The sequence below is a fragment of the Ylistrum balloti genome, unplaced genomic scaffold, assembly GCF_031769215.1.
Source record: "Ylistrum balloti isolate Yb309-2 unplaced genomic scaffold, AGI_CSIRO_Ybal_v1 Utg370388, whole genome shotgun sequence".
NCBI classification, from domain to species: Eukaryota; Metazoa; Mollusca; class Bivalvia; order Pectinida; family Pectinidae; genus Ylistrum; species Ylistrum balloti.
This window is the reverse complement of record NW_026782269.1, coordinates 731,444-755,344: the sequence shown is the minus strand read 5'-3', so window position 1 is coordinate 755,344 and position 23,901 is coordinate 731,444. Positions and strand designations below refer to the sequence as shown.

General features: G+C 35.8%; 1 protein-coding gene across 1 annotated transcript; it reads left to right on the top strand.

The window, feature by feature from the left end:
• The first annotated feature begins 217 nt into the window (after window positions 1-217).
• On the top strand, window positions 218-2,683 carry LOC132554273 (homeobox protein araucan-like). The gene is made up of 5 exons (XM_060218580.1): window positions 218-277; window positions 523-750; window positions 1,241-1,362; window positions 1,514-1,842; window positions 2,211-2,683. Exons 1-5 carry the CDS (start codon window positions 218-220, stop codon window positions 2,681-2,683), a joined length of 1,212 nt encoding a protein of 403 aa, XP_060074563.1.
• The last annotated feature ends 21,218 nt before the right edge of the window (window positions 2,684-23,901 follow it).

The following is a 23,901-nucleotide window of genomic DNA, read 5'->3' as shown; positions in this document are numbered from 1 at the left end:
TGCCTTGAGAGCGCGTGCGAGTTAATTTACCATGTCGGTTTAGCTATAAATACGGACCAGCCTCAAAGTTTGACAAAACAATCAATGTCAATGATACAGTGTCACCCAACAACCCAAGTGTGAAGATAAACGTGGGTATACCTAACGACTACTGGATATTTAAATACATTTATGTGATATTTCCCTGGATTATCTTGTCGGATATTTACTATAGACGATGTCACTGGGAAAGGAAAGTCCTCATCTGATCTCTGCAGCGGCGAGACCAGAACACATGGTAAGTAATTTATCAAATTCCACATTACTTATATTTTATCAATTTATGAACTTATTGAATAATCGGGAAAATTATTATTATAAAAACAATCTAGATAACATACACCACAGTGTTAGAAGGACTACAGAAATTTGTTGCACAGAGAAAACAATTACTGAATAGAGATATAGGCGATGAATTTTTTATATCACACCGAAAAAACATTTTATGTGCTGTGTAACACCTTTTTTCGTGTATCCTTTTAGGTGTGTGCCGAACCATTATGTCCTACCTCAGCAGATCCCTTTACAGGCAGAATCTATTGTCGTTGTTACCAGAGCATTGAGTCTCGTGACTCTGCAGGGATGCCACACATATCCCGGGACCCCACTGGAATTCCACAGATGTCTAGCCCCTCCCCACAGACAACATACCCTGGAGTTTATCCTCATCCTTATGGTTTAGATGCCACATCTCCCGTAACAAACCCACTGGTAAGTTCTCGTTCTAGCTCCTGTTATACTTTGTACTTATTTTTTATTTTGAATTACTATCACCAGACGGTGAAAACGTGAAAAAGTATTGACGAATTTGTATTTTATTTCTACTTTTGAATTTTAAGGCCTAATACAGGTAATTCTGTGGTTTTAATTATTTTGTTTGTTGCCAGGCCCATATTTCACGAGCACGTATCATTTCTACTGGATTGTATTGCTGGAAAATGTTTTTTATATCTTAAAGAAATTATGTTATCATCTAAAAAGTTCCTAGTTGAAAGTGTTGTTAACACGTATATTTGGGACACCCCTTTACTGACAGAATTTACAATCATACCCTGGTATCTATTTAAGTTAAAATCACTGCGGCATTTTCTATCTCACACCATGGAAGCTGTATTGAATAACAGTGAAAAGTTTACGTAACATTGAAACAGTTTATTTATAATTTCTCGTTTACAATAATTGTATTGTTTAATAATTCCAGGTCCCTGGTGGTCGATGGGACCCAGCAATGTTTCCGGCTGCCGGTTACTCTGCCCCGTTTCCGGCCGGCACTGGTGCACCACAGATGGAGAATGTACTTCGATCTCAGATGTACAATTATATGTAAGTTTATAAGTAATTTTGGTTAAATAGTTTTATTGACTCTTTGTAACTCTTAATGTGCCGTTTCCCACAAAACATATTGAATTTATTATCCCATTTCTGCTGACATTTCATTTTGAGACATTCATCATTGTTCGATTTCCGTTCGCAGGTATCCAGCTATGTTTGACTTGAGTGGAGCCCGTCGTAAGAACGCAACCAGGGAGACAACGAGCGCTCTGAAAGCTTGGCTAGTAGAACACAAGAAGAATCCCTACCCAACCAAGGCAGAGAAAATCATGTTGGCCATCGTCACTAAGATGACCTTGACCCAGGTGTCCACATGGTTTGCCAATGCTAGGAGGAGACTGAAGAAGGAGACGAAAGGTGACTGGTCACTGGACAACAGTTTGGACACGTCGACCATGTCCAGCGACGAAGAAGAACGGACAAGCGATGACCAGGAATCAAGAGAGGAACTAGCTCAGAGACTTGGTCAAGGTAAGCAACATGGTTGATATTACTACATTCAGAAACGGACTGAAAATTGTCTAAAATCCGAATAGCTGAATTGACATGCGTTCAAACGTTTATTGTAATATCTTACGAAAACACTGACTAAAATGCCCATCTTCATGATACGTCACAGGAAGTGACATATGTTTGGGAAAGACATCAGGCAAGTTAAGTAAGGAATGATGCGGAATGGGTACCTTTATTGTACACAGTATGTTTTTGTGCTTAGTTGTTTGTTTTGTTGATTATATTCAGTGATTTGTGAAAATGTGTGTATCCACATCTCAATAACAATCTACAAAAAAACATTTATTTAATAAAAGAATGCTAAATTGTTCTCTCTTTACTTTCAGTTACTGAAACATCTCAAAATCACCCGTCACCCGGAACGATGACCTTTCAACCTGCCAACACGGGATCCGGAAATCTTCCCAGCTTCGCTACATTTACACAAGTTAAACACCACGAAACAAACATTTCTCCTAGTCCGATATTGACAGGACAAGTCCCAAACGTGTTCACGAACGGTCACTTCTACCATCCTGGTCATTCTCACAACCCTCATGATTATTCAGTTATGACCAGTAGTCAGAACTATGGACATTATGATATGAAACAGGACGATAGGACCACGTCAAGCAGTGACGATTCCGACAAGGAAAATGCTGACCTATCAAAAACAAGTATTTCTCCAAGTTCGAGTCCCGATCTACCCAAGTCCCGTATCTGGTCCATCTCCGACATTATGGGCGGTAAAACATCACACAAAACGGAGAACGTCATGGCGAAAGACAGTTTGTCCACAGAGAATAGCATTATCTCGTGACATAGTGGTCAGTTGGCCGAAGGAGCTCGCGCTTCCTCCAGTGATAGAATTCCTTTAAATTATAACGTTGTGGACAAGTTTTCCTTTCCGTCTGGGAATATGTTCCCATCTATTTGTGTGACCTGATTGGTTTATACGTATGTTTTCCTAAAAAGGGAATTATTTACCTGTCCTTATTGTACTCGTGATAAAGTAAATAAATTATTAATCTAATATTTGTATTTTTACTTGTTATTTAGGAGGGCTACTAGTAACAGTTATGAGGATAACGGAAAGAGTGTGTTACACCTAATTGTAAGCTACTAAAAGTACAGGTGTAAATGAAAGAAGTGTTCTGAAGCGTATCTGCCAATGCATTATCCTCGGAACATTGAAAGAACGTTTCGTTTGAAATGGGATTGTAAACAATAATAGGTAATAAACACAATAGGTTATGACATTACAGTATGTACAACCGTAAACAACAATAGGTTATGACATGTACACTCTGTACACCTATACGCAGCTACAGGTTACTTTTTTATTTAACCCTAGTTATGAAACAAATAGGGTAACAGTGTTACAGGTATAATTTTTGAATTTCGTGCTAGTTTTTTTACTTGGTATTGAACTTTGACTTTACTACGTGTGTCTGGATTGTATTGGTATTGGGTGAGGCTTAACGACAGACAGTGCTCGGATACCGTCAATATCTACTGTATCCACTAGTCAGTCTAAACTTGGTAAACTTAGTTCCGGCATTGTGTCTTTAAATATAATTACACAATTAAAACCATGATAAGACGTAAAGCTCCAGGACTGGTCCTTTGTTTATACCACTTCGCCATAGTGGACGGTACACAGCCCGGTGTGAAGTGAAAGCATGGGCCCACTTAATGGTCACACCCGACACTGCCCACGGCCAATACGGACAGATCCAAGTCTATGGAATTAAGACAATCGATAAAATGAAATTTGATGTACTGTTCTTATTGCAATTGTGGTTTCTGTTTTACCTGTCACCCTATGTATGACATCTGTCGCTTGATCGACCAGCGATAGAGGGAAAAAGCATGGCAAAGATATTTTAAAAAATAATTACAAGGATTTTCACAAATGTGTAGTTACAATTTTGAAATTTCGCAACTATAGTTGGATTTATTTTACAGATGAAGACATAACTGATTTGAACCGCCAGTATTTTTTTATTGTTTGAACAGAACAATGATAAGAATCCCGGTTTGTAGTTGTATAACACTGAAATCAGTTTATCAAAAGAAAATACAAAAATTACATGCATTCGGATTTGATTTTTAGCACGGCATTTTTACCTTATTTTGTTCCTTCTTTTGAACTTAAACGGTATTTCATTATGATTTCTGGGGGGAAAAGTCAAAATGATCATTTTTATTTCTTTTTTATTTTCTTAATGAGAAACTTTGTTGGAAACTTAAGTAGTTTTAAAATGCACCTTTTGCTGTTTTAGTTGAAAAACCTTTTATTTAAAAAGTTCAAATGGAGTTAGACAAAATTTAAACAAGTTAGGAACGTCTTCTTTCATAAAACAAATATAAAATACGTATATGACAGCATGAAATACATATTTTAAATAAAACATTACATTACTATATACAGACGAAGATTTTCCCTATATCAGTACCAAGTCCTGATCTGGGAATACTTTATAGTGCAAAGTTTTATCATCATATCATACAATATAAATACATACAGATATAATTACACACAGTAAACATGAAAAATTAACCTTGAATAATAGTAGTGATATGTCTAATATTATACTTAATAGTATTTATGTCAGACAATTCAATTTTTTCTACATTACCATTACCAGCCTGATTTAGATCTCTAGATCCGGTCAAAATATATCGAGATAGGCGCTTACAAGGTATCTATAATTAGAAATTTTGTGTTTGTGGGTTTTTTTTCTCAATTCCTCAATGTAACCTAAATTCAAGGTCAAACTGGTGCTAACTGAATTATAGCTTTATACAAGGTAAATTCTATATTATCTAACGATAGGTGTAGCGAAAACTCGACTATTATCTAAAAAAGATACATCATAATTAAAAAAAAAAACTAATGGAAGGAATTTTAAAAACTCACGGTGGAAAATGCAATATCTAACATGCTATAGAATGTGTTAAAACTAATCACTGAATGTTTCTGTAAATCTACACAAAACATAGCAGTAACATACGATAAAATCATTCTGATATCTACAATTCTGTCCCAATATTTAAAGCGATTGATTCACAAAACCTGCACCCTGAGTTCGGCCTCGATATATTTAGTTATATAAAACTTAGTACAACACCTTTTAGGCTCGCTGTCCAATTCCAATATTATTATAGTTCTCAAATAGTGTAAGTAGCGATGTTTTACATTTCGTTATCTAGTGTGTAATAAGCTGTCCAGTAAGTCTAGCCACGCTGAGCATATGTTATAATGTGTTTATTGTGATAAAACATTGAACATTTTACGTCTCAGAGTTTCACGCGACCTTCTGTACGCTATGCGTTTTATTACCAAAATACTAATCTCTCCTTAATATCAATTTCTACCGCGATCGCAAGAATACTCATTCTAAATTTCTAATGTGCTTGTTGATTTTTTTGTAATGAAGAGGTTGGAAAAGTTACAAGAAGAGATTTCTCTCAATCGTAATTCTCTAATTATTTATACCCATAAAGACAGACGAGTCTTTTTCACACATCATTTCAGAGACGTAACATAAAAATAAAACTTGCATCTGATAGGAAAATGCAACAACGTTAAGCGGTGCAGAATTACAGGCGTTATGTACTTTGAACTAAGCATAGAGGTCTTTGTTCATCTGTAAACTCCCACATAGACATGTCAGCATTAAACCAGATTATATACATTGTTTATTTTACTCAAAAGATTTCAACTTCAGATGTTCGCCGAATACATCAATATTTACAATTTTTTCTGCCTCGAGATTTATATATTGAAATTGTTATCTTACTCTCAGTGAAATGAGCCAGAGGCGGGACGGAGCAGAAACAACTGCCTTGTTAGCGTGATAGGCTGCAGGTTAAATTTCCAGGTATTTTCCGAGCGGTAAAAATCAAAACAGATTTATTTGATAACACAATGTATGTTGTCGTATGCTACTTTATGTATTTGTAATTTTGATATCAGTGTCTGTCGTTTTGATAATCATTAGAAATAAGCTACCTTCGGCTACATGTATAGGGCGCTAAAGGTCTAAAACCTGTTATACCTCGTAGTATGGCTGGGTACATAGGGACACCAGTGACAACATTGGTGATATCAAATATCGATCTATTGATCTTCTGATTGACTATTGATACCCTTGTTGTTGTCAATATTTGATGTTTTCCTTGTTTCTAATGTGACGTATGTATTATTTCTACCGACAGGAAACAGAAATACTTTAAATCTGACGTAGACTGTGATGACGTAGCTTACCATCTCTTGTACATTGTAGGGTCCATGTGGACTATATTATTCTTTTATTTGTAAAAAATCGCCTAATTCCCACTAAACATGATTTAGAAGATAAATGTAAGTTATTTATATGTATATATTTCTTGTTTGTTTTCGGAGGAAAGGAAGATCGGATCATATAAAGTCGAATTTTCTCATATAATGTATAACATAGAGAAATCTGGACTGATATCTTTGTCCAAATATCACCTATCTCATCAATATGTCACTTCTCTTTCAAAGGGAAAAGTAAATAGATAAGAAGAGAAAATTGTTTTATCAGAAAATTGGTATCAAATTAAGATATAATGACCCCTGGGTTTTGTTCTTCTGTTTCTCTAGTACTTAGGTACTGTTTGGACTCTCCCTGTTTCTCTAATACTTATGTAGTGTTTGGAGTCCCTCTGTTTCTCTAATACTTAGGTACTGTTTGGAGTCCCCCTGTTTCTCTAATACTTAAGTACTGCTTGGAGTTCCCCTGTTTCTCTAATACTTAGGTGCTGTTTGGAGTCCCCCTGTTTCTCTAATACTTAGGTACTGTTTGGAGTCCCTGCTTCTCTAATACTGAGGTACTGTTTGGAGTCCCCCTGTTTCTCTAATACTTAGGTACTGTTTGGAGTCCCTCTGTTTCTCTAATACTGAGGTACTGTTTGGAGTCCCTCTGTTTCTCTAATACTTAGGTACTGTTTGGAGTCCCGATGTTTCTCTAATACTTATGTAGTGTTTGGAGTCCCTCTGTTTCTCTAATACTTAAGTACTGCTTGGAGTCCCCCTGTTTCTCTAATACTTAGGTGCTGTTTGGAGTCCCCCTGTTTCTCTAATACTTAGGTACTGTTTGGAGTCCCTGTTTCTCTAATACTGAGGTACTGTTTGGAGTCCCCCTGTTTCTCTAATACTTAGTTACTGTTAGGAGTCCCCCTGTTTCTCTAATACTTAGGTACTGTTTGGAGTCCCCCTGTTTCTCTAGTACTTAGGTACTGTTTGGAGTCCCCCTGTTTCTCTAGTACTTAGGTACTGTTTGGAGTCCCCCTGTTTCTCTAATACTGAGGTACTGTTTGGAGTCCCTATGTTTCTCTAATACTTAGGTACTTTTTGGAGTCCCCCTCTTTCTCTAATACTTAGGTACTGTTTGGAGTCCCCCTCTTTCTCTAATACTGGGGTACTGTTTGGAGTCCCTCTGTTTCTCTAATACTGAGGTACTGTTTGGAGTCCCGATGTTTCTCTAATACTTATGTAGTGTTTGGAGTCCCGATGTTTCTCTAATACTTAGGTAGTGTTTGGAGGTTTCTCTGTTTGGAGTCCCCCTGTTTCTCTAATACTTAGGTGCTGTTTGGAGTCCCTCTGTTTCTCTAATACTTAGGTACTGTTAGGAGTTTCCCAGTTTCTCTAATACTTAGGTAGTGTTTGGAGTCCCCCTGTTTCTCTAATACTTAGGTACTGTTTGGAGTCCCCCTGTTTCTCTAATACTTAGGTTATGTTTGGAGTCCCGATGTTTCTCTAATACTTATGTAGTGTTTGGAGTCCCGATGTTTCTCTAATACTTAGGTAGTGTTTGGAGTCCCCCTGTTTCTCTAATACTTAGGTACTGTTTGGAGTCCCCCTGTTTCTCTAATACTTAGGTGCTGTTTGGAGTCCCTCTGTTTCTCTAATACCTAGGTGCTGTTAGGAGTCCCTCTGTTTCTCTAATACTTAGGTACTGTTTGGAGTCCTCGAGTTTCTCTAATACTTAGGTACTGTTTGGAGTCCCCCTGTTTCTATAATACTTAGTTAATGTTTGGAGTCCCCCTGTTTCTCCAATACCTAGGTGCTGTTAGGAGTCCCTCTGTTTCTCTAATACTTAGCTACTGTATTAAGTCCCTCTGTTTCTCTAATACCTAGGTGCTGTTAGGAGTCCCTCTGTTTCTCTAATACTTAGGTACTGTTTGGAGTCCTCGAGTTTCTCTAGTACTTAGGTGCTGTTTGGAGTCCCCCTGTTTCTCTAATACTTAGTTACTGTTTGGAGTCCCCCTGTTTCTCTAATACCTAGGTGCTGTTAGGAGTCCCTCTGTTTCTCTAATACTTAGGTACTGTTTGGAGTCCTCGAGTTTCTCTAGTACTTAGGTGCTGTTTGGAGTCCCCCTGTTTCTCTAATACTTAAGTACTGTTTGGAGTCCTCGAGTTTCTCTCTTTCACGATAAACAAGGGATTTTGGCTACAGACGTGTTATGTTATTAAGATGATATTATTTTTCCTCTGACTGAACATTAAATCCACATTAAACATGGTGTGGCTGTTATAACTTTGAATGGTACTTATACTTTATTCAGTGTGGAACTGTTTACTTTTTCCCTATCAGTGATTCTTGAAGATTAAGTAAACTCGTTTTAAATCAGAAATCATTTAATGTTCCGTAGGGTATCTTGAGTGATGTGATTCCCTAACAATGGAGAACGTTCTGAACACCAAAACCATTCCATCTTATATATTCACTGTCACATTCGGTATACTCCTCGGCCCTTTACACACAAATACTGTTGAAACGCCTTCTGTTTTCTTTAATTTTCAATTTTTTTCTGTGGACAATCTTTTGTAAAATCGTAACTGAAAACACATATTACAAAAACTCTCGCATTCAGTAATTTACAGTTAATACCGCTGGAGAAATATATAAGTTACTACAACAAGCTTCTGTTCAATATATACTTTCATGTTTCGTTATTTAAACTGAGTGGGACATGAAAAGTTAATGAACAGTTGCAAGCAATTATTTTACTGAGATTTAAATCGACCATTAGTAAATATTAATATCATTTCTGCTATTTTATTGGTGCTTTCATGTGATTTTTATCTCGCCACCACGACTTCGCATGCATGTTTTTTTAAAGGCGACGACATGATATAAGTACGCTGCGACTTGGAACGCGTAAAACTTCATGAAGTAACGAATAAAAACAACATACCTCGTATATAACTAGCAATTAGCAGGGCCTTGTAAACCCTAATATTCCTGTATACAGTTTGAAAAAAATGTTACCAACCGCGCGGGAAAATATATACAGAAGAATAGATACGATACCATCCATTGAAACAGCTCGATTTTGGAGCTAAGTATAACGCAAAATCGCATGGATATCTGTAGACTTAGAGAGCTGACGGAATTTTTGCTCGTTTTTGATCGCGTAAATTATGTGTAAAATGGTGTTTCAGTTTATGCTAAATTGCCCTAAATTGTTTTAATTTTGTGGTCTAATAGTGAATGGTGTTGTGAGTGCTATAGAAATATGGATGAACAGTGTTAGCTTTATTAGGAGATCGAATGTACAACTGGAGAACGGATTGTAAAAATTAACGTTTGATATCAAACAGTAAATCTAAAAGGAATGATGTGTGGGATTCCACTAATAAACGATATCTTCCTGTAGGCTAAGATGTTAACATACATATACACGTTCTCTTGTAAAAAGAGGACATAAAGAATGTCCGTCCGACTGACCGCCTGTCTGTCTGTCCGTCTGTTCGTCTCTGTCTGTCTGTCTGTCTGTCTGCCTGCCTGCCTGCCTGCCTGCTTGCCTGCCTGCCTGCCTGCCTGCCTGCCTGCCTGCCTGTCTGTCTGTCTGTCTGTCTGTCTGTCTGTCTGTCTGTCTGTCTTATACAGGAAATACCAATATAATTGTAAATATTTTCATTAAAAGATGTTTGCAATGTTTTATTGAAGTTGAACAAGATCTATAATGATTAAGATATTGACACAAAGTTGTATCGAACATGATAGATTTGAATAGAAGCTTTGCTCTAAGTATGAAGTGGGAAATTAGAAGCAATATAGAAGACAGTGAAATTTTGAGGTGCATATGTAAAGAAACACAAAACAACCCGCTCAATAAGAGGACAAATGTATGGAATATGGGATTAGTTGGAGTCAGATTTTATTAACTGAAACTCAAATAAAATGAAAGCGGATATCCATACCCAAACTATGGACAATCGGTCATTTCATTCATGAAAGATTTATTTGTCGTCTTTCATGAATCTAACTACCATTGACACCTATCTGGAGTGTCTGGACACACTTGGGCACCGATTGTCCAGATCCTATCTCATGTTGTTCCCTAGATCGGTGTATCATTCATACATTTATAATAAAGCTGACCACCTAAACCTGTATCGAACGCGCCCCTTAGCGTGGACTTATTTACACAGTGAACAGATGTTTGTATTCATCCGCGCGTCCCTGTGGCTGTCCGGCGTCTAATCTCACTTTCGATGAATGGTTATACCCATTATCTCTGATCCTACATGCAGATTACTGATAGCTTGACCACTGTGGTCAGACACGAGTGGACGATCAGCGCGGACATTAAGGATTTGTCCCTTATCCCCTAAAAAGGTTGTTATGGTCTGTAATGACGTATAACGTTACAAACGACAAGGGGATGACCCTTATGAAGTGAAACCGAGACAGGAGGGACATCAATTGTAACAGCGGAAAACACAACCTCGTTAAATGATAAACAACCGATTTCCCGTCTGGCGAGTGTTCCGAAATGAAGTAAAATTTGATAAAAGATTAAGTGTCTTGATGGACTGGTGTGATGGATGAGAGACAAGTAGATACACGGATCAATGGTCCCCGTAGATTAACTACTATCAGATGTACCTGGTCTGTGACAGGACAAAGAGACTGAGCTCAAATACAGGTCCAAGAGGCAGGACCATTCTGGACTTCTAGAATATTATAATATATTTCTCATTCCGGGAAAGGGACAGACAGCAACACCTCACTCTCCGTGGATTTGGTACTGAAATGTCAAGAACAAAGAATCGTTGGTTCTAATTAGAACTTGAAAGAAAATTATAAAATTGCTATTTGTGTTCTGATTTTATTTGTCGATGAGACAGTTTTGCGGAAAAGTATCACACTACTGCTATTTTTCCCAAAAACATTCCCTCGTACTTGATAGTTATATAGTTCTAGTTCGCACCATGATATAATGCTTTGAAAGTAATGGAATGGTAGCGAGATATTGAGCCATCGCCATCAATGACGTGTCCTGTCCTTAAGAAATGTTCACACTGACTATAGATACATATTGTGTGTATATCTACTGTTACTGTGCATACGAGAATACTGTTATATCTAAAATCAAATATCTCTCCACAGAACATATCTCCATTTACAAAGATATTTGTAGAGAACTACAACCATAAAATAGTTGTCAAAATACAAAATTTCCAAAAATAATAATTTAACTAAGAATCTTTTGTCAAACGCGATCGAACGTTTCGCCAAAACTCATATTTCTTTTCTATCCTTTAGTACGCCTTTTTCTGAGATATTCAGAAATTCTGAAAGGAAGATTTTCAACCCGATCAGCTCTCTACATCGTTATAGGAGAATAACGGCGTTGGGAACACGCTCTGTAATATGGCATCAGCAGAGATACTGCAAGTTAAGAAAGTTGGGTACTACTATCAGAAAATGGAAATTTCATTCACAAATAATGAAATAATCACGTTTACCATACATACGAAATACAGAAAACCGCCCTTTGTCGTTGCATTGTAAGTGACAATATAACTTGTCTCACGTTTACCTTGATTACCTGACTTGTCTTACTTTCTCCGTGACGTTTTAACATATCTCACATTTTCCGTGAATATATATAACTTGTCTCACTTGTGTAGTACTGTTTTATATAGTTGTTGTTGTTATGGATAACTAACGCGGTATAATGTAAATGTGTAGTACTGTTTAATACAGTTGTTCTGGTGGATAACTAACGCGATATAAAGTAAATGTGTAGTTCTGTTTAATACAGTTGTTGTTATGGATAACTAACGCGGTGTAAAGTAAATGTGTAGTACTGTTTAATACAGTTGTTGTTATGGATAACTAACCCGGTATAAAGTAAATGTGTAGTACTGTTTAATACAGTTGTTCTGGTGGATAACTAACGCGATATAAAGTAAATGTGTAGTTCTGTTTAATACAGTTGTTGTTATGGATAACTAACGCGGTGTAAAGTAAATGTGTAGTACTGTTTAATACAGTTGTTCTGGTGGATAACTAACGCGGTGTAAAGTAAATGTGTAGTTCTGTTTAATACAGTTGTTCTGGTGGATAACTAACGCGGTGTAAAGTAAATGTGTAGTACTGTTTAATACAGTTGTTCTGGTGGATAACTAACGCGATATAAAGTAAATGTGTAGTTCTGTTTAATACAGTTGTTGTTATGGATAACTAACGCGGTGTAAAGTAAATGTGTAGTAATACAGTTGTTTTATGGATAACTAACGCGGTGTAAAGTAAGTAAATGTGTAGTACTGTTTAATAATCAGTTGTTGTTATGGATAACTAACCCGTTCTGTATAAAGTAAAGTAAATGTGTAGTACTGTTTAATACAGTTGTTCTGGTGGATAAGTACTAATACAGTTGTTCTGGTGTAAAACGTAAAGTGTGTAGTACTGTTTAATACAGTTGTTCTGGTGGATAACTAACGCGATATGTGTAAAGTAAATGTGTAAAGTAAATGTGTAGTACTGTTTAATACAGTTGTTGTTATGGATAACTAACGCGGTGTAAAGTAAATGTGTAGTACTGTTTAATACAGTTGTTCTGGTGGATAACTAACGCGGTGTAAAGTAAATGTGTAGTTCTGTTTAATACAGTTGTTGTTATGGATAACTGACGCGGTGTAAAGTAAATGTGTAGTACTGTTTAATACAGTTGTTGTTATGGATAACTAACGCGGTGTAAAGTAAATGTGTAGTACTGTTTAATACAGTTGTTCTGGTGGATAACTAACGCGGTGTAAAGTAAATGTGTAGTACTGTTTAATACAGTTGTTGTTATGGATAACTAACGCGGTGTAAAGTAAATGTGTAGTTCTGTTTAATACAGTTGTTGTTATGGATAACTAACGCGGTGTAAAGTAAATGTGAAGTACTGTTTAATACAGTTGCTGTTATGGATAACTAACGCGGTGTAAAGTAAATGTGTAGTACTGTTTAATACAGTTGTTGTTATGGATAAATAACGCGGTGTAAAGTAAATGTGTAGTTCTGTTTAATACAGTTGTTGTTATGGATAACTAACGCGGTGTAAAGTAAATGTGTAGTACTGTTTAATACAGTTGTTCTGGTGGATAACTAACGCGGTGTAAAGTAAATGTGTAGTACTGTTTAATACAGTTGTTGTTATGGATAACTAACGCGGTGTAAAGTAAATGTGTAGTACTGTTTAATACAGTTGTTCTGGTGGATAACTAACGCGGTGTAAAGTAAATGTGTAGTACTGTTTAATACAGTTGTTGTTATGGATAACTAACGCGGTGTAAAGTAAATGTGTAGTACTGTTTAATACAGTTGTTCTGGTGGATAACTAACGCGGTGTAAAGTAAATGTGTAGTACTGTTTAATACAGTTGTTGTTATGGATAACTAACGCGGTGTAAAGTAAATGTGTAGTACTGTTTAATACAGTTGTTCTGGTGGATAACTAACGCGGTGTAAAGTAAATGTGTAGTACTGTTTAATACAGTTGCTGTTATGGATAACTGACGCGGTGTAAAGTAAATGTGTAGTACTGTTTAATACAGTTGTTCTGGTGGATAACTAACGCGGTGTAAAGTAAATGTGTAGTACTGTTTAATACAGTTGTTGTTATGGATAACTAACGCGGTGTAAAGTAAATGTGTAGTACTGTTTAATACAGTTGTTGTTATGGATAACTAACCCGGTATAAAGTAAATGTGTAGTACTGTTTAATACAGTTGTCGTTATGGTTAACTAACTCGGTGTAAAGTAAATGGGTAGTACTGTTTAATACAGCTATTTCCATAGATACAACAATGATACATCTGGTTTTAATTACCTAAGGTAGACCCGATGGCATTTCCACATTTATAGATGATAAAGTCATAAACAATTTGTATGAAGTTATTCATCATATCATAAACAATTTCTATAAAACCATGTATTTCGTGGGTCTCAATTTTCGTGGCTTCTCAATAACAAAATGCTATTTCGTGGACGATTGATTTCGTGGATAAAGATATAGCACAATTGAACTTCTCAAACTAATTTTAACATTTCGTGGACTTATGGATTTAAGGATTAATATTGCCTGCGGAATCAACGAAAATCCAAACCCTCCTCCCCTCCTTCTCGAAAATGAATGATTACCATCAATTCACACAAATTTATCTAGTACGCAGTTTTTTTATTCAATTTCGGCAAAAAACCATATGCTAAATACTCTTACTGATAAGTATTCTAGGTAATACACAACAAACTTCAGTAAAGTCTCCGAAGGAAACGCCATGCCAAAGTCACTACAGAAACAAAGTATGTGAAATTCTCCACCATTCGCTCGTGTAAATGTAGAAACACTAACGTAGTAGTGTTATTTCTGACATTTAACACAAAACAAAGAACCCCAAGATGCATTATTTCAATCTAATTTGTCGGAATATGAATTGACTTTTTCCATCAATACTCGCCACTCAGGCTTCAGAGAAGCGCTGCTCTGAGAATTGTAAATACATGAAAATTGTGGTTGAGATATGACACAGAAGACCCAAACATCAAATTTCATCCTTAGCCAATTACCTAAATGGCAATTTCGGGGCTGATACTGAGCCTTCCTTGTCCCCTTAAGGACCAAACGTTCGCATTGGATGACGGTGCGGAGGAACCTACATAACCGCCATCTCTCGCCATTGCATTTATTCAATTTTTATTCAATTGCCGCCGAGTTCCAACCACTTGCCATATCCACATCAATTCCCCGCTTGCTTCAATCCGCGTCTCTTAAATGTAAAAGAACAATTTACCGGATTAAAAACAGTAGTATATCATATTAATTTAGCATTAATGTTATTTGTGTTTAATGAGGCGTTAGATCCAACTGTGCAGCGTAAGCGTGGTCATGCCGGGTAGGACATTTTGGGCCGTCAATGACATTACTACCGAACCCAGACATACAGACTAGTCAGCTTAATAACGTTACAGACCCGTGTATCTGTATCCATACATCTACTCTATCACCAGGAGACCGTGCCGTAATCGTATTGTTTATCTTGTACCTGCAAACTCTCATCGTCTCTGTTGTGTTATGGTCTATACTGATGTTTGGAAAAAGTTTTATCAACAAACGTTAAGCCTAAGGAACACGCCGAGATATATTTTTTATTCGATAGGTAAAGTGCTTTTCTGTAGAAATCTGAAACTTTTGAGGACTGTAAATACCATTGTGGTGAGTATCAATGCCGACAAGATGCTGGTCTATGTAGAAACCACAACTGCACCGTAAATGTATTTATACTGAAGACTACCGGCAGATGGGAGGTGTTTTGTGACAGTGGTTTCAAACTACATATGTTCCAATCTTGTTGCCTGATCCCCTGGCGAGTCATATTCTTTGTTTTTTTTCTGCATTATAATAATTCCTGCCTGCTTGAGTGGAGGAATGGTTTATAAATCACGGATAATTTGAAAGGCGTTGTTTCGGAATTGTAAAATATTGATAAACAAAGAGCAAGGGAAATCAGACTAAATCCGCTACAGTCTTACCGTCAGTCCACTGTATTTGATTATGGTGGGCCACCAGAATATATCGGACAATAAAATTAAACCAAAGTCAGATTTTATATACAAAAACTGGAACTCTTCGAGGCCGCATTTCACAGTCTGACGTATATTGGTAATTTCGATGGACTTTTATAAATAAAGTAAATTAACCATATTTACTTCAAGTCTGCTTTGAATATGAAACTCTCACAATGGACACTAGTTCTTTTAATCGTTGTAGTTTCGATAAGTGTTCATAAAATATAATTTATACGGATTGTATTTATCGAAAGGATGAATAATCAAATAGAAAAAAATGTCATTGGATAAAGAAGATAAATATCACGTGTAAGATATATGTTGTCAGTGATGTGTGTAGCTAGTTTGTCATAAAACAGGTGCACAGAAAAAATCTTACAAATCTTTTCGATGAAGAAAAATCTGTCCCTCTTCATATCATAATTATATTCGTCAGGTTAAAATCACAAAATGTCATTGGCTGTTCCTGGTTATTTATTTGTTAATAAACAATACAGGTTTTCTCCGAGTTTAGTTTCTTTTCACCTATAGTTATTACAGTCTTAACGACCCGTCAACACATCAAAGGTCATTCGGGCACCTATAGTTATTAGCTGAAGAAATCGTATGTCTAATTGATTGTAATTACGAAGTCATAACGGACAGAAATGTGATTTTCCTACTATACTGTATGTATTTTTGAAGAAATGTACCGAACTTTCGTGTTACTTAAATAAGTAATTGTATAAAACAGTATATTATTGCGGTCCTGTGACACATGATACAGTGTTCGGGGTTAAACATTTCAAGAAAATAAATATATTTAAAACTTTGTGTTAGGAAACAATTTCATGTACTCATCTGTTCATTAAGAAAAAATATTAAGAGAGAGAGAGAGAAAAAAATGAAAATATATGTATAGTAAAATGTTCTAGCTGAGCTTCGGACTCTTGAGTCGTAACCGGCCACTTCGTCCAGGCTATATCATTGTATATGTACCATACAAATATCTCAATACCACAAATATCACAATGAAATCATGCATCACATTTCGCTGAATAAAATATCACAATGTGATCATGCATCACATTTCGCTGAATAAAACATCCTTAAAAAAAGACTATACAACATCCGGGTCGCCTCGAATCGAAGTGATTTCCTACCATACCTAGTTGTTTTGACCTGTGGTATGGTAGTAGTGAGGTCACGCCTGAAATTGTGATTAGAAATTTTTAAAAATTCAATAAATTAGATATATATTGATTACTGATACCATAAAATTTTAAAAACAAAGTTCATATCTATACTTCTTAGGTGGTTAATATGAATTAAAGAACTACTATTTCTTGTTTAAAGACTATAAGTAGAGAAGTAGTAAAATCATTCCCTATAAATCTGTCTGCCCTTTCCTCTGTCTTTTCTAGTTTCCTAGTGTTTTTCATACAACAGAAGTACTAAACTAGTAGTTACAATTTGAGAAAAAAAGGAAAAAATTTAAAATAGTGATGCTACACATCTTGGTGATGTAACAGTTAATTCATTTTAGGATACAAAAATGTCTGGGGGTTTTCTGTATATGGTTGATATATGTATATCAAAATTCAGATCAGAGCCGATGTCAACACTCAGAAGTTTAACAGAAATTTCACATTTAATTTCGTTGCTGCCAATAGTTAAAGAAGGAATAATTTTATTTGTTTTCTTGGCTATACATATAGCTTGGTTTTCGTATATCTGATCTGATCTGAGATCTGTGTATGTTTATTTGAAATTTAGCTAATAATACCGAATGTCACCTCAACAAACACCGCCAGCTGTATGTATGTCTGATACAGATTTTTATGAAATTGATAAAAAAAATTGCTATAATATATCATGGGTAAATTAATTACCGTGTGTCTTGCGTATTTCAAACATAATACTTGGTAGATTGATTGGAAAGATGTACAAAGTTATGAGAATAGGTTTGGAAAATCCGTGTGTGGGTTAACATGGACTGTAACGGATACGAAAATCGTATGTTAATGTGTGCTTATCATTGTCCATATAGTCAGGTTACAGAAAAAAGTCATTAACATATTTCATTCTACCTGTGGTATCAAAATTACCAGGTGCGGAAAATACTGACAATAAGAGACTTCGAAAGTTACAGATTTAAAACCTTAAAAAGGTATGTTTACAAGTGACTCTTGGACGGCAGGGGGCAGATGCGCGTGGACTCCGATATATGATACCTCAACACCATACACGGAAGAGCCTTATGTTTTTGCGGTTCAGCAATCAAACATCCACTTTGACCTTAGGTAGAGGTCAGGAGGTTGATTATCGTCCTATCGTATCTTAATACGGTAAACTTACTCCGTCTGTAAATTAGTGTGCCCGCCCTGTAATTACTAGCTAGATGATACATAACATGGTGTTTAGATGGGAGAAGAAAACAAATGAAAAGGGGTTTTATTTCTGACACAGTTAGTAAGTGCTATATTAGTTGTAATAAAATAGATAATGATGAGATTGGTTACCTGTTCCGACATCTCTGCCTGGCCCTTAACACCCCTACACTATCACACAACCTACCTTAAAATCTATTATCATCTCATACATAAGATCAAGTAGTTCCGAAACGACAGGAAAACACGAACAGTATCATAATGACAAATCTCCTAATTATAAACACATACTTACAAAAGTCTATTACATACACGCCTATAAAACGTTCGGACGTAGCACCAAGACACTGATAATGATTTACAAGCAAAGGATAGTCAGCTGTAGTCTATTTTAATGTGTATCACAGCATTGTTTATTGTGATGTGGGCATTTTTATTACGTTACAATGTACTAACGACGTGTAACATAATGCGAAATTCAAAGGTGAATTTGATCTGTGGTCACAACTCAAACTAGTTAATCATGATGCATTCGTCTGTCACATTTCTAGTAAATATTTTATTTCAATAAATACATATTAAGTGCTTAAGAAAAGTACCCCGAAGTACATTTCATTGCACTGTATGTAACAACTCGGCAAATCATTGTATTTCGATATTTTCCGAAATTATCTTTTTCGTATATCAATTAGCGTCGTTCATTTCAGATCATACCATTATGTCCCAGCTGATACGGTAAACACACACGGGTACAAAACAAGTAAATACAACAGAATAGTTCTGTTATGATGGTAAAAACACGTCATAAATGTACAAACTCGAGCTTGATCGAGTTTCTGGTTGACAACATCTTCGTCTAGTTTGGTGGTAAGATCTTCCGACAGACTATTGGAATACTTATGTGTATGTTGATGACGTTTTGTCTTTAAATAACAAATCATCATAAAGACATTTATTGACCACCAAAATTGGAAGTCAAAGACAAAACAAACTCTTCTACGTCAGGTAATCAGGGTAATGGTTTCAATTTCCCCATTGTGAATTTTCAATTTCTGGACAGCAACATCCCTGCATCTCCAACCTATAGTGAGTACATGTCGCAGTTGATTCGATATTTAAGGGTCTGTTCCCATCATCACGATCTCGTAGAAGAAGTCGTCAACTGACGGTCAAACTAGTAACACAGGGTTTCTAAATATGTAGGTTAATGAAAATTATTGGAAAGTTTTACGGTTGTTAGAGTGATATCATTTGTTGCTAATTGATTTTTCTGTTGGTTCCGTTTTTGGTATGCATTGTTCCTGTTTTAGAACGAGACATTACTTACTTGGATTGACCAAGTTTTACATGGCGGATGTCGTGGATGAAGCAGAAGACACTTACTCTTCCGGAACACCTGATCTCATTATCTTTGTACGTTTTGAGTAGTCTCCTTGTAAATCTTCCTGTGATTTATATCTTGCCGTAGTCATATTGAATTTGAGTTTGGATAATGGTTATGATGACATTTTTGTGTTTTTATTTCACTCGCCGAAGCTGGTGTTTTCTGTAATTTTTGAAAAACAGATATACCATAGGCAACCGCTTGATGTTTATACCTGAACCCATAAATATGGCTTCCACCCTGAAATATAATAAACTTAGCATTCTTACGAGCATCGAACACATCAATATTGATATTATAAAAGAAAAAATACTTATTTTTTAAATCTCTATGACGACCACAAAACTTCCTCATAACCTTCACCAGCCAGCATCTCCCGAAACCCTGTGCTGTGAGTTTTTCAGTCAGATGCCGAAATCTAACATATAAGTCGTGCTATTGGGAACAAGTCCTTGAATATCGAATCAATTGCGACATGTAAAGGCTATACATTGGGGAAACCGGTAGTTATTATTTGAAATGGGAAATACAGCATTTTGATTGCGTTATAAAAAATAGTCGACGTAAGCGGCTGAAGAAAAAGAGTCTAAAGTGTCCTTGATATTCATTCCTGTTTCCCGTTAGGTGTTTACGATGAACACTATTAAAAAATTTCGTGATATTATAATAGTGTACAAAGGAACCACACGTAAATATATCTTTTAACACAGATTTAGATAAGACACGTTAGAGCCGAACAATGAATGAACCTGTATAATACAGCTGTATCGTCCTTCTAGAACTCGTCAGTGATGTTATGGACCTAAATTATAAAACTAGGAGACGACAGAGGAAAACTCAAAGATTATACAAGAGACACACAAATGAAGATCATACAAAGTTCTAGTGAAAATAACACTTTTGCAGATTAATTCAATGAAAAGAGAAAACACAAATTATCTTATAGAATAGACAAATTATCAAAGAAGATACAAACGAAATCCCACACAAAACCAAAGAAACGACCTTCATTTCTACGGTTAACTTTCATTTCCATTGAAGTCAAACGCAATCCCCAACCGAACGTCTTGAAAATGGATCTAGACATTTCAGGAGAATTCTTGTAAACGGCAGCGACAGCTAGTATGCCGCCATATTTTCAGGCGCGCAGTAAGTTGTCATAGGTTATAGCATATTTTGTCTGTTCCAGACATTAATCAATATTTTTCTATGTGAGTATAAGAATAAATTTACATTGAAAATTATTTTTGTGTTGATATATGATCAAATGATATATGATTAAATGATCTTTTAAAAGGGATTATATTAAGTGCAATGAGTGAGTAGAGCCCACGAAAAGCATAGTCAGCTTCGTTCGTCTATATCTGTACTTAATATGCCAGTAATTTGGCTATTTTGCTTGTGAAAATATGATAGATAGAAAATTTAATAGTGTCTTCAGTGATAACAAATATATTTTACTCGTGTGTCCAATTTTTTTTTTATTTGTAAAATATATTTGTTAGTATTGATGACACTTTCAAGAACTCTCTATATGCCTGTGGTTTAATTGTTTGCCGTAATGTTTCCTGCGTTCATGGTCCTGGTGATGAGGGTCCTCGTGGCACGGAGAACGAGTTTACACTATGATTAAGTTGCAAGACAAAAGACATTACGGCCCTTACCAATGTGATACAAAATGGATTGAATTTTAAAATATGCTCTGCATTTTATTGTTTAACGACAAAGATATAGGTGAAACTACATATAGATAATTGGGTTCATCAACAATGATGGCTGACTTTGAAATATGTCATTTTATGTACATAATACATTTTGTTGTAACGTCAAAATAAGATACACGTATTATCTAAAAGTAAAGCGTTCCGGGCAATTTTCAGTCGCAGTCTTGTTGGCATTATCAAATTTAAAGACTTTAAATATTGCATATTTGAAAGATAAATATAAAGGGCTTAAACTATTCAATTGTAGGAACACCTGGTCTTATTCACCTGGTTCTTATTTTCAGGAGCTTCCCTAGATTAATTGAATCTGAGTTTGAATTACTTTCTTGTTACTTTTAAATCGTACTCACCGATATATATGTAGTGTACAGCGAGAAGAGGAGATAGATGTTTTGGAACAAAATAAAATTATTGAAATGAGTTAAGTAGTGGTTTTATATATAAATATAATTTTATATATAGTTATCTTTCAGTTATTCGTATACATGTATTTCAATATAGTATTTTATAAGACTGGATCCAAACAGGCCAAAAAACAATTTTCGATGGCGCTGATATTAATTCAAACACGAATAAGTTTATAAACACGGGGAAAACAGCGGTTATGAGATATACTTTTACGAAAATGCTTTTTAGATATCATGAGGTCAATTTTGTTCCAAATTTCAAAAAATGCTTTTGAAAGTTAAATAAGATTGCACAAAAATACACAAGATAAATACAAATTTAGAATTTAACAGAGTAAAGCCAAATAACGAAATAAACTGCATAATACAGCTGTTTCGTCCTTCAGTGCTTAGGACTTAATTTTTAAAAAATCTTTGACTTCGAAAAAAAAAAAAATTAATCGAAGGAAATGTCAAACTCTGAAGGATGCGTGCAAAATCACCATGATTCATTCTGATGACGGCTACATGATGTTGATGATGTGTGTCCTTTTGAGATCATTTACCTAAAATAGGACGTATCCGTGTTATCAGTGATTAAAATACTAATAAGAAACTATTATTCGTGACCATGTGTGAACGCCTCCATCTTATTACGATATAAATTCAAGTGACCTCGAGGTTAAAGGTTACAGTAGGTGAGCCGTTAAGGAAACTGCTGTTAAATCAAGCAAAACTATAGAATAGAACAGGCTTCAACACTTACAGCTATTCTAGTATAATCATTTCGTTGTATGTTCAGTGGATATTATTCAGCATTCGGTGTATTTTTGTCACAACGAATTACAAAGTACTTGATTACTATAAACCGTACAATCTGAACCTTTGTCAATCATGAAGTAAGAAAGACAACTCTTCCTGGAACAGTGAGTGAAATCTGGACAGTGTTATTGGGGCCGCCAATAATAACATTAACATACCTACATCCAATCATTGTGTTAATGATTCGAATGAGGAATCAATAAAGGTTAAACATGCTGTGAATCCGGTCAGCTAGAGTGTTGAAGTGAATATCTCGTAATATACCCCAGATAAAAACTCGGTAATAGTCGTCTTCAGCCGTAATAGTATAGGACTTAATATACGTCGTAAATACGTTTGATCTTAATAGCTTTTTAGACGATATGACGATCTCCCGGCTTTCAGAAGCCTCGTTTTCAGTGTACCAGTACAACATGACATGGTAACTTCAAGCATCCGTAGTCATTTTTGTGCCAAGAAAGACAGGGTCTCGATTACGCAAAGTGAAACTAAAATATGGTTTGCTGTGCCAAAATCTTTACACCTTGATCAGTGCATTAAATTCGCCCTTCTAAGGTTCGTCAGTGACGATAAGGACCTTTTTTCTAAAAACCTATGGGGTACTGAGAAATAACATATTTTATCGAAAACATGTCACCACAATCTAGAGAGGAGGTGCTCTAGCCCCATAGTTTCATCGGGATTGGCGGTGAGATCTTCTAAAAGATAATTGGATTACATTTAGGAACAAACTGCTCCCTCTCTTGGTTTTGCTTTCATACGAGGCTGAACTTATCAAATAGCTCATTATTACTGGTCACAAAGACCTCTAGATATCCTTCAATATCAATCACAGATATGTAGATATTGTGTTCTATTTATATATTAAAACATTTATTGGCTATGCCCACGCTATATACCCCACCTGAATTTGAAATCAAGGAAACGACCGACACTTCTACATCAGCCGATTGTCTCGATCTTTTTCTACAACGAAATCATTTCTGGAGAGAAACATTCTATGTTAATTATATGTCGCAATTGTTTCGATATTCAAAGACTTGTTCTCAAAATCGCGATTTTCGTGTCACACGTAACAGTGAAAGTCACAATATAGTATTTCGAGAGAGATTGGTGGTTGGAAATGGCAGTGACATCGCCATAATGATTTCACCGGGAAAATTCTATTTCCTAATGAGAAAGGAAGTCTGATACGTTTGGTGCTCGTAAGTGCACCTGCTGTTGTTTTCTGTATTCTCAGTTGGAAACGTAAACTTACACTTGGATTGACCTGTGGCGGATGTCGTCAATGAAGCAGTACTTTTTCAAGTGTCCTCGCGTTCTGCTATAAATTTGCACTAGTTTTATTGGATTTATGTTTGAATGACGATTTTCTTTATTGCTTGTGACGGAAGAAGGCTCTCGGCTCTCGGCTCTCTCTCTTCTCTCTCTCTCTCTCTCTCTCTCTCTCTTATAATATAGATAATGACCCAAT

Coding starts and splice junctions, on each gene's coding strand:
- LOC132554273 (XM_060218580.1), top strand. CDS start 218: ATGTCACTGGGAAAGGAAAGTCCTCATCTGATCTCTGCAGCGGCGAGA. Junction 751..1,240: donor CTCCCGTAACAAACCCACTG/GTAAGTTCTCGT, acceptor TAATAATTCCAG/GTCCCTGGTGGTCGATGGGA. Junction 1,843..2,210: donor AGCTCAGAGACTTGGTCAAG/GTAAGCAACATG, acceptor CTTTACTTTCAG/TTACTGAAACATCTCAAAAT.